This window comes from Fonsecaea pedrosoi (assembly GCF_000835455.1).
Source record: "Fonsecaea pedrosoi CBS 271.37 unplaced genomic scaffold supercont1.1, whole genome shotgun sequence".
Taxonomy (NCBI): domain Eukaryota; kingdom Fungi; phylum Ascomycota; class Eurotiomycetes; order Chaetothyriales; family Herpotrichiellaceae; genus Fonsecaea; species Fonsecaea pedrosoi.
In genome coordinates, this window is record NW_013550615.1 from 2,580,598 (window position 1) to 2,593,063 (window position 12,466).

Consider the following 12,466-nt stretch of genomic DNA (forward strand, 5'->3'; position numbering starts at 1 on the left):
ACAACACGGTGCAGGAACTGAGAAAGTTCTGGGCCGTGGTGGCTCTATTTTCCCTTGCCTGCCCCCCTTCCCCCTCCCCTCCCCTGATCGATGATCTCAGGAAGGGTTGGTGGGGGAGGGTAGCGGGAAAAAGAGCCAGTATCAGACAACCAAGGGGACAGAGAGGGACAAGCAAGCACAATCGGACTATACGTACGGCAATAAAGTCTTTCAACTTGGACCGGTTCTCAGACAGCGTCGGCTCTGCCATTGTCCGTCAATCATAAACTGCCTCCCTCAAAGAGAATCGACTGATACAAGCCCGATAATAGCCAGGCGAGGAGGGTAGATACCTAACTAGACCCTAGGGGAGGACAAACAAGGCAACATATCAGCACAGTTAGGGGGGTTTTCCGTCTGTTCTCGCAAGGAATTTGTGGTTTGTCTGGTGTGCATCGTAGAAGTATTCGGGGAGTTGGAAGTGGATGGAGATGATATCATCATGTCGTGATGTCGGGACACCAACCGGCCACGGCAAACGGGATCCCGTTAAATCGTTCCTCGTTTGTCTGCCGAGCGGGTAGATATGCTGCCTACCGAGAGTTTGCAATTCTATCCAGAGGGTGGTTGGGCAGACGAGGTAAGGAGGAAAAGAGGGAACGAAGCTATAATCGCATTCCCGTGGAGCGATCGTATGAGAGACTTTTCCCTGTGTTCTGTCTGGTCGATCGCCTTGATTTATTCAACCGCGGTCATCCATCACTCCGTTCCTTATCCGTCGAGTCGCTGTCGCCAGGAACCCCGGCGCCCTCACCAGGTTTCTTCTCGTTCAAGCCCATGTCTGCCCATTTCTCGAGCAACTGACTCAACTCGGTATCCGGATCCTCCTTGATAAGTATATGATTGGGGTACTTGGAGCTGAAGGTAAGGTGCTCATGGCCTGCCCAGGCAAGGTCCTTCACAATGACCGTCAGCTTCTCAAGGAGAGCTTGAGTAACACCGCCAGGAGGTGCAGGTCCGTCCCCGACGGCAGCGACCTTGTCTTCAGCTGTTTTCAGTAACATGTGCGTGACACCCTTGACCAGTTGTCGCTGCCTCGAGCATCCTACCAGGACTCGCATGATCTCCAGCAGCAGTTCCTCCTCGACCACAGAATTAAGGTTGCCAGACAGCAGGAAACTGGCGGCGAGGATGCCAGATTGTGGCGTCAATACAGTGAAGAACCGGGGGCCGTACCTCGCATCTGCTCTCTGGATGATGTGTATCGTGACCGTCGTGATTTGCAGACACATATCCTTTGTTTCGCGCGTGACCTGCGCAAGCTCGTCTTGACTAGGGCGAAGTGTAGCTGATTCGGTTTCTGCTGCCGCTGAATCCTGTGTTGGCTCGGCGTTGGGCTTGGTGGCACTTTGGGGCAGTGGGATCGTCCAGTTCCACAAAAGCAGCCGGAAATGATGGAGGCTCAATCTGGTGCACATGTCAGCATATCAACGTCAACCAAGACTGACGGGTCAGGGTTGCTGTACGCCAGGTCGATCGTTGTCGGTACCAGAACAAAATCCGGGTCGTCCACCTGAAACTGCTGAGGTATAGATCCATACCAATCCAACATTTTCTTGTCCATGTCCCGAGCCGCTTGGAGCCGTTCTACCGCATCCATTTTGGCATAGTCGGCAAAGATCAGAGACTGGACATCGCTCGCAAAAATATACAGCTCGCACATGTAGTGATATAGAGCTTGGAGTGGCAGCCGTACAGGATCTCCAGCCATGGGATAAGGTGACCATGATGTGAGACGGTTGCGCCAACTCTCGGAGGCATATGGCGCTTCCAAGGAAGGCTTTGGACTCAGTGGGGGGACCAGGAACCCCGTACCAAAGCCCCTGATGAACACGTAAATCGAGTGCTCAAATTTTGATAAAGGGGATTTCATGCTCACGTTGAATATATGTGCGCCGCCCACTCGACAATCTGGAACGACCGTCGCAGATCCTCAGACACCTCCGGCGATTTCTGGTGTCGACGAAAAAGCTGGGGCATCATGACTTCGAGCTGTTTCAAAGAGGTAAGGCTCACCCTGTCTTTGCCTGAGAAAGCTGACCTAATCCAGTATATCAACGTGTGGATCGGCCAAACCGCGATGGCTCCAACTCACGTCATTATCATAATAGTGAAGCCTTGAATATTGGTCAGAGTTGGTTTGGCCGCTTCTATTGCCCAAAGCCGCTGGGCTTCGTTGTGAAAATGAAGTCCTCGTGAGCTCGCGTCCCCGGGTGTCGCAAAGGCCATAGGATGGTCTGAAAAGAACTGTCCATTGTCGTCAGCACATGTGCTCTTGCACGCTCCGCGTCGACAAGACACCCACACATCCCATTCCTAGCACTGCGTTAACCAAGAATGGTGAACAGTAAGGGGACTGTAGATTCTTCGCAACCATAGCATCAAGAAACAACTTCTCGTCAAAGTTGTGGTAATAAAAGTGGTACCAATTTAGGTAGGACGACACCAGATGGGAGACAAGTTGGTCATCTTTGGTAACGGTGGTCCAGGGAGCCGCAGGAACCTTGTAAGTTGGATCGTCAACCAGCTCACTGATTGCGAGCATACGACGTATCCCGCCGCCGCCCTCTGGAGGAGGCGTGGCAGAGAGAGCCCTCCGTGTCTCATTCGCCACGGGTCCTGGATGAGCGTCAAGAAACTCAAGAATCTCCTCGAGAGGAGCATCCCGTTTGATGAGTTCGAGCAACTGTCGTGATTCAGGGGCTGACGAGTTCCTGAGACTGATCAGGATCCTGTCAAGAGCGTGACTTCGAAGTTCGAGTTCGTCAATCCTTCTCTTGCGGGCTTGCTTTCTTCTTCCATCTTGTGATGGGTCATAGATGCACGTCCTATTGTTCGTTTGGCAATTCGAACACGGTTGACGTTGATCACACTAACGACAATATTAGGTCGATTGGTGACTGCACGAATTGGACACGCGAGGATTATTAGCCGGCAGACAATGTGTGGCTTACCTTTCGTTTGGAGGCTCTGCAGGCCTGGCAGGCAATAGAAGCATTCTTTTTGGTTGGACGTTGTGTATTTGGAGGAGGGAAGCCGTCAGGGCCTGTGCTCTCTCCCATCATAGCCGAGGGCCCTGGCATTGTGACTGATGGCATCACGACTGGTTGGTTGGTAGAGCTCGTAGGTGGTTGACCGGGGAGCTGCACTCGAGAATGAGGCATGAAAGTTAAACCAAGGTCAGAGTCCTTGTTCGGGGAGAGAAAAGAACCACGCTGGACGATCCTGGAAGCTTTATCATCCTTGGAAAATACCCAGGATTTGCAGACGAGCACCACGACCAGAGAGGCAAAGCAATCATTCCACTGATCAGGGGCCTGCAAGCTGGACGGAGGTGTGCTGTGTGCTATACGGGTAGCTCATCACAGGGACTAAGAGCTCCGCACGCACCCTCTGCAGGACTGGGGGTCATGCAGAGTGAAGCATGGTAGCGTGGGCTGTCGCTCGCAAGCCTGGGCGGCCTGGGAATGCCAAAGCGGAAACACAACTCCACCAAATCGAAAAGGTAATGGATAATCTGTTTGGCGTCTGATACCAGGGGGCAAAGCATCCAGTCAGCAGCGTCACCAAGCATCGCCTAGCATCGCCTCCGCGGACATCCATTTTCCCAACCCCGGTCCCCCATGGCATCTAGGCTGTTCCTGGTATCGGGCGTGCTTTTCGTGTTGCTCAACCAGTAATGCAACTAGTCAAGGAGAGGAGGTCGTCGCCCATCCATGTCTGATACCTGTCTGCAAGGACGTGATAACTTCGAATCTAGACGACCGTTGGATTCTGCGCAGGCAGGGCCTCCCATGACAACGACTTGGATCCTGGGAGACCGGTCATGATTTTGCCGCCTTTTGACTTCGAGTCTACTGGGTCCGAAAGGGGTCCCTCTTGGGATTTCTCGTGGTCGACAACTATGCAATCCATTTCGTGCAGACTGTGTTCACTGTCACCTCGCTTGGGAGGACGAAGCGCCGGACTATTTGTACCTTGACCATGTCGACCATTCGTGCATGCAAGGTGTGAATGTTTTAACCCCCCGGGACTATTGATAACGCTTCAAAAACTCAGTCGAATCAACGCTTCAACCCACTTCCTAGCGTCCACTCCCACACCCTCGGTGACGCCCCTCGCAGTCGTACTTCCAGGGAGTCCAACAACGCCAGAAATTCCGCGTCCACTGCCGCTGACTTCTCGTGTCCGGGGTTGATCACGGAGGAGCCATTTCCCAGAAAGGCGAGAAGTTCCAGACTCCGATCTAGAACGGGACGTGTCTCTGCTTGTCGAATTGCGTTCATGAGAGGATCTTCTGACGAGAATGGCTTCTTTGGAAAGCTCCTCAGTTCTCTCCAGAGTCACTCCCTCGGCCGCGGGACGAGAGGTTACTTTGTCTTGACTTGTCAACCCTGTTACAATGTTATCACCACCATCTCTCCTTCGCTCCGAAGGCAAGACTTTCATCCACACTATCCACCAGCCTCTTGCTGTTTTGATCGTCCTTTCCAATTCCTCGCTGTTTGGCCGAGCGTGAAAAATACCAGCGTCCTTGTCGCGAGTTGAAACCCAGGCGTTAAGTATATGAGTGTGGACGTTCAGAGCCTCGATGCGGGTCCAGTCACTCTTGATGATCCTTGTCGTACTAGAACCGCTCGCACCGCTTGTTGTTGATGGTCCCATGGGTATCCCAAGGGTGTACCATGAACCCGAAACAGTGATTGGGCGGAGGTTCTGCGGGGCCCGATGCAGGCCCTCAGCCGCAAGACTGCCTGGAAGCGGGATGTTGGGAATTGAAGTTCGAAGCGTTGATTTCAGGGGATCATACAGCAGATCATATATTTCAGTGACATCGGTTGTGTCGGGAGGTGATTCTGGACTATCCTCATTCTCCGGAATTGCACTGGCGTCCAGGCCCAAGGTCGCTCTCATTCGTTCCCTCCAACGCTGCGGATCTGTGCATCTCAGAAGACTCTTTTGCAATGGGCCCAAAGTGTGATGTATCGCGCGGTAGAAGCCAGGCATGGTCAGGTTGGGTGTATGCAACCGGAATAAGAAGACGAAGATGAATGGCTGGTGAACATAGACCGCAACCTGAACCTTTTCGTGTGTGACGATGGGACGAACGCCATCGACAGATGCCGACGCACTTGTCTTGCCTTCTCTTGACTCTGCATCCACATCGTTCTTAGTCGACTGTGACCATGAAGGACGTACATCCGTATCCTGTTGGGAGAATCTGGAACTGGACATCTCAACGACCAAGGTGCGGAGGAATATCCGGTTTGACAAAGTGTGTAATGGTGACCTCGACTTGCTGGAGTTGGCTTCAGCTCTTTCATCGTTGGATTCGCCTTCAAATTCTGCATTTTCCAGGTCACCAGATAGACCTATCAGGAACTTGCCAATGGACTCTTCAAGCCGCTGAACGAATGGTGTTTCTTCCTCGTCGCTAACTTCTGGAGTCGGATCAAGTTCCTGCAATTGTTCAGCCACTGTTTCTGTACTCTGACCTGTACCTGTGTCCCGACCAAGGTCTTTGTCGTCCAGACCTTGGGGCGTCTTGTCGGCGCCGAACCCCTTGGGATTCAATGTCCAGCTAGTGCCATAACCAAGACTGAGATACTTCATCATCTTCTCCGTGTTGAACATGGATGCCTGTTCAGAGGCTGCTGGGTTCGGATCCCCATCTCCTTCATTGCTGCGGTCGTCGTTCAGGTTGGTAGACTTCGCATCTAACTTGGCCAGTGCATCGTCTAATGATCGCTCTACGGCGCTGACAAGAGGTGGCGGGATACCTGGTGGTGTGGCGTTGTTCTCAATCGCCTTACGGCGTAGGTCCGGCGGTCTGCCTCCAGGGGACTTCACTTTGGGATGGAACGCTTGCGCTTGCGGCTTCGTTCGGTCTGAGTGTGGCTCTCGAGGTCTGCCTTTGTCCAACTTCCGTCGTTTGCTGCGATGCTTAAGTCGAGATGCTGGGTTCTCACCCACACCGTAAGCTGCATCGCCATGCATGTAGATAGATTCCATCCACTGGGACAATGTGATTAGAGAAGGCCGTGAGATACCACCGACCCCAGAAAATATAACTCCATCATCGGCCCTCGAATCCTCACCATTGCCCAACCAAGGCTGCGACTCTTGCGAAGCAGGCTCTGCGTTCACATCTCCGGGTATACGGGTCGGTGGAGCATCACCATACCTCCCAACGATAAGATCGACGAGTCCCTCAGTCCGGCGCGCAAACTCCTCCAGCACTTCTCTCTCACCACTTCCCCACTCTTCTTCGCCAACGCCAACACCGAGGTCTCCTCCACCAGCGAGTTTAACGGCGTCATAGATGTCTGTCGCAGGATGGCCGTGCAAGAGGACATCCCAGTTCCAGATGAAACGCGTCCAGTACTTATGTAAAAGGCTGCAGAACAGGTCTCGATTGTGCTCGTGCTTTTTCCACAGCTCAGACAAGGAGGCTGCGTGGTGAAGTAAGAACCCACGGTAGCCTTGTACAAGCTGTGTGAGCAGCAGAGGTGCCGGTGCAACTTCTCGCGACGAGTATTCAACGTCTCCTTTGGAAGCGGTGCCACCTGAGCCGATGGTGGTTCCTGGTTTTGAAGATGGTTTGTTCCCGGAGGGCATTCGTGAGATGGAAGGCAATTGGGTTAGGTGGACAGCGGCAACAATCCACCACTGAGGTTCAACTTCTTTCAGGACAATGCGAGACCTTTCTGTCTCCAGGGACTCGAGAGGGACGCCGTTCGAGAAATTCCTACAAAGCCGGAAAAAAGTCAGATTATACTGCCTGTTGGACAGCTGCTGCTGTGAGGCGATAACGGTTGCCCACGTACTTTGCAAAGTTTACCATACCTTGTGCTAGCCCGACCTGCCGCAATCTGAGATTCTCCTCCGCCTCCTGCTCCTCCTTCTGGTTTCCATTGGGCGAGTTATCCTGCTCTGAGTTTGGATGGTGTTTTTCTTCCGCTGCACCCTTCCCTTTTGCCTGCTTCTCCCGCTGCATCTCGACATCGTGCGAATAGTAAAAGACAATCTGGTCGCGCAAGGTCTCATCGGTTGGTCCAAGAGATGGATTGTATATCGCAAGGTAGGATAAGTGAGCTGGGATAACAGTACGAGCGGACATCGCGAGCAGAACTAGCGTCTTCTATGGTGTGTCACAATGAGCAGCATGCTCAATTGTCACACATCATAGAGGACGAATGTTAGCTGATCATGTTGGACGACCAATATTCTAGGCTTTAGATCCTGCGAGCGTTTGCAAACACCTGGCTGCGGCTCGCTTTCTGAGAGGATTCAGTTCCAGCCTATCAGTGGCGGCTCTACGTCATTGGTGAGGCTGCATATCGCACGTGATATTAGTCCTGTTGGCCTGGTTTCAGATTTCGAAGAAGGGCACGTGCCAAAGCGACGAGATGATTGATTGTTGAATACTCGTCTCTTACATGAGAGCCTTGCATGTACCAAGTACACGAGGGTGGATTCCAGCGGATGTTGGCCTCTGGCAGCAGAGATGACAAAATAATTGTTCCGTGCGGTCTGCAGTGCAGCTGTTGTCGACCCCACAGGCCAAGTTAGCCAGCTTAAGACGTGTCAAGAGGCACCAGCAGATGCCCAGATCTCCAAGTCACGCCCTGAGCAAGTCCTAGTCTCCAGGCCAGACCTCGGAAGCTGTCTGACAACCCTTTCTTGCTACCGAGATTGTTAAGGAAGTGACCGGACATTATTTGATTGCATTGCTCGAGAATTCCCTTAGTACAACCAACTTGGAATGGGATGTAGAAGTGCTAGATTAGACTGTAGAAACCGAAAGCCTGAGGACAAAACGCCGTGAATGGATTGCCTATCTCGATGATGACTCGACATGTCTCGACTGTGGAAACGCCGTCATGTTGCCAGTACCATCCGAATCTGATCCATCCCTGGCCTCTGTGCAATTCTTTGTATTGCCACAATCATCAACCCATCCATCCTTCGCTCGGTAAGGAAACAAAACTAATGTATCAGCGCCCGAAGAGTAGCACAGTCAAGCCGCCAACCCAGATCCTTGGTAAAGCCGGAGCAAGAAAATTGCAAGTCCTTGATTTGACATCTGAGGATCCCTCTGGCGATATCCTGGTATAATGTCGGGGGATTTGTGCGGGCCATGTGATTGGCAACAAGGAAGATGGCATGCTTTGATCTACAAGATCAAGCACTTCTTGCTCTTGCCGCTCTTGCGGGTCAACAGAGCGGCACGGGTGGCAGACTCGAAGACTTCGCGGACACCCTGGTTGGTCTTGGCCGAGCACTCGAGGTATTTGTAGGCACCAATCTTCTTGCGCACCTCCTCACCCTGAAATCAATTCATGTTAGCCCTCGCTGCTATCAGCTGGATGGAGGTCCAACGCCGAGAAACGTACCTGTTCCGGGGTGACAGGCTTCTGAGATGTCTTTGCCAGCTCTTCAATGGTCTTAGGGTCGTGTCGCAGGTCGCACTTGCAACCGACGAGGATGATAGGAAGACCTTGGCAGAAGTGAAGGACCTCGGAAATCCACTATTGATCATTTTGTCAGCTCAATTGTCAGAGGATGTTTCCACCACAAGATCATACCTTTTCCTGAACGTTATCGAGCGAGTCGGGGGAGTCGATAGCAAAGCAAATGAGGATCACATGAGAGTCTGGGTAGGATAGAGGTCGAAGACGGTCGTAATCTTCCTGGCCAGCCGTATCCCATAGGGCTAATTCGACGTGTTTTCCATCGACCTCGACATCGGCAACGTAGTTTTCAAAGACAGTGGGGACGTAGACCTGGCGTATTCACATGTCAGCTGTGTCTGCACGAATCCAGCTCCTTTTATCCTTGTCTCGATGGAGGGGGCGTTGATAGGCATCACATGGATAGACCGAAGGGATTGGGATTGTGTCATGTTGTATTGCGCACCTCAGGGAATGTGCCCTTGGAAAAGACACTGTAGTGAGAAGCAGTCAGTAATTGAATTGCCACGAGTCGATTCTGGGGTGATGATCATACATCAACAAACAAGTTTTCCCACAGGCACCATCACCGACGATGACGAGCTTGCGACGGATCTCAGCCATAACGGCTGCTGCGGACAGTGTCAGAAAAGGGTTCTGAGAGGACAACCGAAATGAGGGTGTCAAGGAAAGGCCGGCGGTTCAGCAATCTTTGACGGATATGATGAGGTTGCTGGCGCAAGGATGAGGGAAGAAGGGGAGTGTAGGACGGAGATGGATGTTTAAAGGAAGAGGTTGAGAGATGATTGTCAGGGAAGCACCTTTTCGGGGTGAGTTTAGTGTGGATGTGGCTAAGACACTGGCGCGGGCCTCCAGACACCTGCGCTGCACTACACTGTCCTGCGCTGCGCTGCGCGATACGGTACTGCCACGGAAAGATTGGATACGTGTTGCTTGGGTGGGCTTCGACCGTCACTCCTGGCCAACCGAAGCTATGAGAGATGATTGGTGATGATAGTTTTGTTGATTGAAGATGGTAGGACAAAAGGATAGTGAGAACAGTAGAGGAATGGGCTTTGTTTCAGGGAGCAGGTCACGTTAAAGAAATGCGGACGAATGCACAACTTTGTTGTTACAGAGTTACGCAGTCCTGGCACCCACCCCCGGGGAAAGGGTCGGGGGCCTATTGTGAGTCTCATAAACAAGCGCACCGAAGCATCACTGCTAATGGCCCCTCAGCAACCAGCAACCAGCAGCCTAGTAGCCTAGCAGCCACGCAGCCTAACAGCCTAACAGCCTCATCAGCCAGAAGGGTCGCCTGTAAACAGACCCATGCGCCCCCAGCCGCCCCCTAGATTATTGGGGCCTCCTTATCTGTTCCTCTCGAATCATTGCTTGCGTGGTTGCCTGCTACCCATCCATCCACAGCCTGTTGAACTTACCGCCGGAGCAGTAGTCATCACCCCCCTGCTCTTTCGGTTCAATCATGACATCTTTGAGGATCTTCTATTCTGTACACCGCACATCTCGCTACGCTTCTGTTCATTCCTACGGTTACTCACATGTGCGTGGATAACGCGTTCAGAGCCCAACATCCCCTGCACAATAAGGCGGTCAGGCGGCAAAGAAGACGACAACATTGCCGTGCCTGTCGCTGTATCTTGCTCTCCGATCCCCCTTCGCCCGCCCGGTCAAGCAACCTGCGCTGACTCCAGTTCTAAGCAATAACCTTATGGGGTCCCGCAGCCTGTGCCAAGTTTCGATCGCCCAAGAGCGCCTGGTGCTGAGTGCGGGTAGGACTTGGGCTATCCCCACGCCATTCCTCACTATGCAGTGACTGGCGATTTCAAAGATGGGTTGGGAAGATCATCAAATGTGCTGCCTCTACAATCGCCCCAAACTACAAACAAGTCGCCTTGTCTTCGATGCTCTATACCTTTCTCTTCTCTCCTCTTCCTCACAAGCATCGTCAAAGAGCTCGTGATTTCGCGAACCGCAGATCCCAATGCTCCCCCACCCGGTCAGTGCTTGGTCTAAACACGTTGTTGAATGTTGTTCTCTGTCAAGACTCATTCATCACCTTGGTACACATGGACAAATTTAAGAAATCATAACCGACCGTACTCTCTAAGCTGTGCAAGTGACACGGCACAGCAGCCACGTGTCAGGAAAATCCTACAACTGTCCCTGTGGCTGAAATGTCCATCGGATGTTGCCCACATTTGGCTTGCACGGGTGTAACGGGCTGAACTTTTGTTCAATCCCTCGCGTATACGTCAGACAGGTTGAGATCGCAGTGGCTCTCTATGCTCTTGGTTTCAGCTGACCAGGGGTTTGAGCTGACCTCTAGGAATGCCGAAACTGGCCAAGAAAGGACCCGACGAGCCGATGTCCAAGATAAGTGGCACAGTCTGACAAGAAATATCGTCGAGGAGCGATTCACTATTGACTCAAAGGTAACCTCGTTAGGCACGATGGCATCTCTGTCAGACTGTGCCATTTTTTTCTGTTCCTGAGGCTAGCCGGATGGTCGGTCGTGACAAACGACAAAATCTCCGTCCCGACTCGAGAGGCTTTCTCACGCGTTTCATAAAGGAGGAACTAAGGCCATTTACCTTTTTATCGTCTGGCAGACTCGATAAGCCGTTGAACACTCTGCTCAATCACGCCTTTGAGTCGACTCTACTATCGAATGGCTGCTGCCAGATAATATGACATGCATATGTTTCTACTGGAAGCCATGTCCTTCACCGCTCACTGACACTCTTTACTACTGGTGAACCTTTTGGTTGAGATACCACATCTAAGCGGACACACTTCCAAACGCTCTCACAGCATCCTCAATGAAGGCCACTGTCTCCTCAGGCTTACTCAGCATCGGTGAGTGACCAGCCTCGCACTCCCTCGTCGTGATGTTGGCACCGAGTGCTCGGCATGTCTGCACCATATCCTCTTGCAGCTCTTTCTTGATCGCATTGTCCATGGTACATATCAGATACCAGACGGGCACGTCTTGCCATCCGGCGTAGACAGAATCCCGCGCATTCCGCACTGCAGCCGAGAATTTGATGAGCTTGGAGCTCCATTTGTCTGCGTCGTGGCGAGGCATGTCGTTGTAGAAGTATTCTGCAGGCTCGCCCTGCACTTCGGACCAGCCTTCGTCGTCGATCTTGACCCTCATTCGAGCCATCTTGAACTCCGGGTGTCCTCGTGCAAAGTCCTCACTCAAATCGGCCAGAGAAGTTTCATGTTTGGTTGGTGTCCATGCAGTGATCTGTATTAACCCTGTGACATAGCCAGAGTTGTCACTTCTGCGTTTTGATGGGTCCTTTCTTGTGAAGCCCCTGACAGCGCTGCAACCTGTCATACCAGCCATGGAGTGATTGACCAAGACTACATTGTTGCCCAGCCCGATTTCATCAGCGATGACTTCTTGCAGAGCAGCCACAACAGGTGCCATCGATGGGACTGGCTTTTCTCCACCATTGTAGATGATTGTCGGCGCTATGCATTTATAGCCCTTTTGTTCGAGGTCGTCTAGGACCGTGTTCCAATATTCTGAGGTGTGCCAGGCGCCATGGCAGAGCATCAGGGTAGGAAGGGATGGTGACATCTGCAGCTGACAGATTAATCGAGGTCTAGGACATCAGAGGCCTTGTCCAGAAACAAGGCAAGACAACCAGAAGAGAAGAGATGATGCTGCCTTATGCAAGTTGACGGGGAATAGGGGACGAACACAATACTAACATCTCATTCCTGCTTCTACACTCTTCTATCTCATCGTCGTGGGGTTTTTCTGATGACACACCCACAAGGAACTGGACGGCATTGATCCACGGGTCTTATCCGTGCCTGGGGATGACAGATCAATGAGATTCAACGTTCGATGAGCCCCGTCAACTGCCGTCTCGAGCCCGGCAGAATGGTCCCCCGGCAAAAGGACGAGAGGGGTTTCGACGATGCCTGAAAGTGTC

General features: G+C 52.3%; 4 protein-coding genes across 4 annotated transcripts; all 4 read right to left on the bottom strand.

Annotated features, from left to right (window-relative positions):
- Window positions 1-731: 731 nt before the first annotated feature.
- Window positions 732-3,122, bottom strand: Z517_00942 (uncharacterized protein; the record flags this gene model as incomplete). The annotated part of the gene is made up of 6 exons (XM_013433904.1): window positions 732-1,446; window positions 1,488-1,862; window positions 1,919-2,080; window positions 2,135-2,286; window positions 2,345-2,911; window positions 2,994-3,122. 6 exons carry the CDS (start codon window positions 3,120-3,122, stop codon window positions 732-734), a joined length of 2,100 nt encoding a protein of 699 aa, XP_013289358.1.
- A 964-nt stretch (window positions 3,123-4,086) lies between these two features.
- Z517_00943 (uncharacterized protein) lies at window positions 4,087-7,159 on the bottom strand (the record flags this gene model as incomplete). Its single annotated transcript, XM_013433905.1, has 2 exons — window positions 4,087-6,787; window positions 6,867-7,159. 2 exons carry the CDS (start codon window positions 7,157-7,159, stop codon window positions 4,087-4,089), a joined length of 2,994 nt encoding a protein of 997 aa, XP_013289359.1.
- A 1,056-nt stretch (window positions 7,160-8,215) lies between these two features.
- On the bottom strand, window positions 8,216-9,116 carry Z517_00944 (GTP-binding protein rhoA; the record flags this gene model as incomplete). Its single annotated transcript, XM_013433906.1, has 5 exons — window positions 8,216-8,368; window positions 8,436-8,570; window positions 8,628-8,825; window positions 8,959-8,986; window positions 9,049-9,116. 5 exons carry the CDS (start codon window positions 9,114-9,116, stop codon window positions 8,216-8,218), a joined length of 582 nt encoding a protein of 193 aa, XP_013289360.1.
- A 2,179-nt stretch (window positions 9,117-11,295) lies between these two features.
- On the bottom strand, window positions 11,296-12,105 carry Z517_00945 (uncharacterized protein; the record flags this gene model as incomplete). Its single annotated transcript, XM_013433907.1, has 1 exon — window positions 11,296-12,105. The coding sequence occupies one exon, from the start codon at window positions 12,103-12,105 to the stop codon at window positions 11,296-11,298; it is 810 nt and encodes a 269-aa protein (XP_013289361.1).
- Window positions 12,106-12,466: the final 361 nt, after the last annotated feature.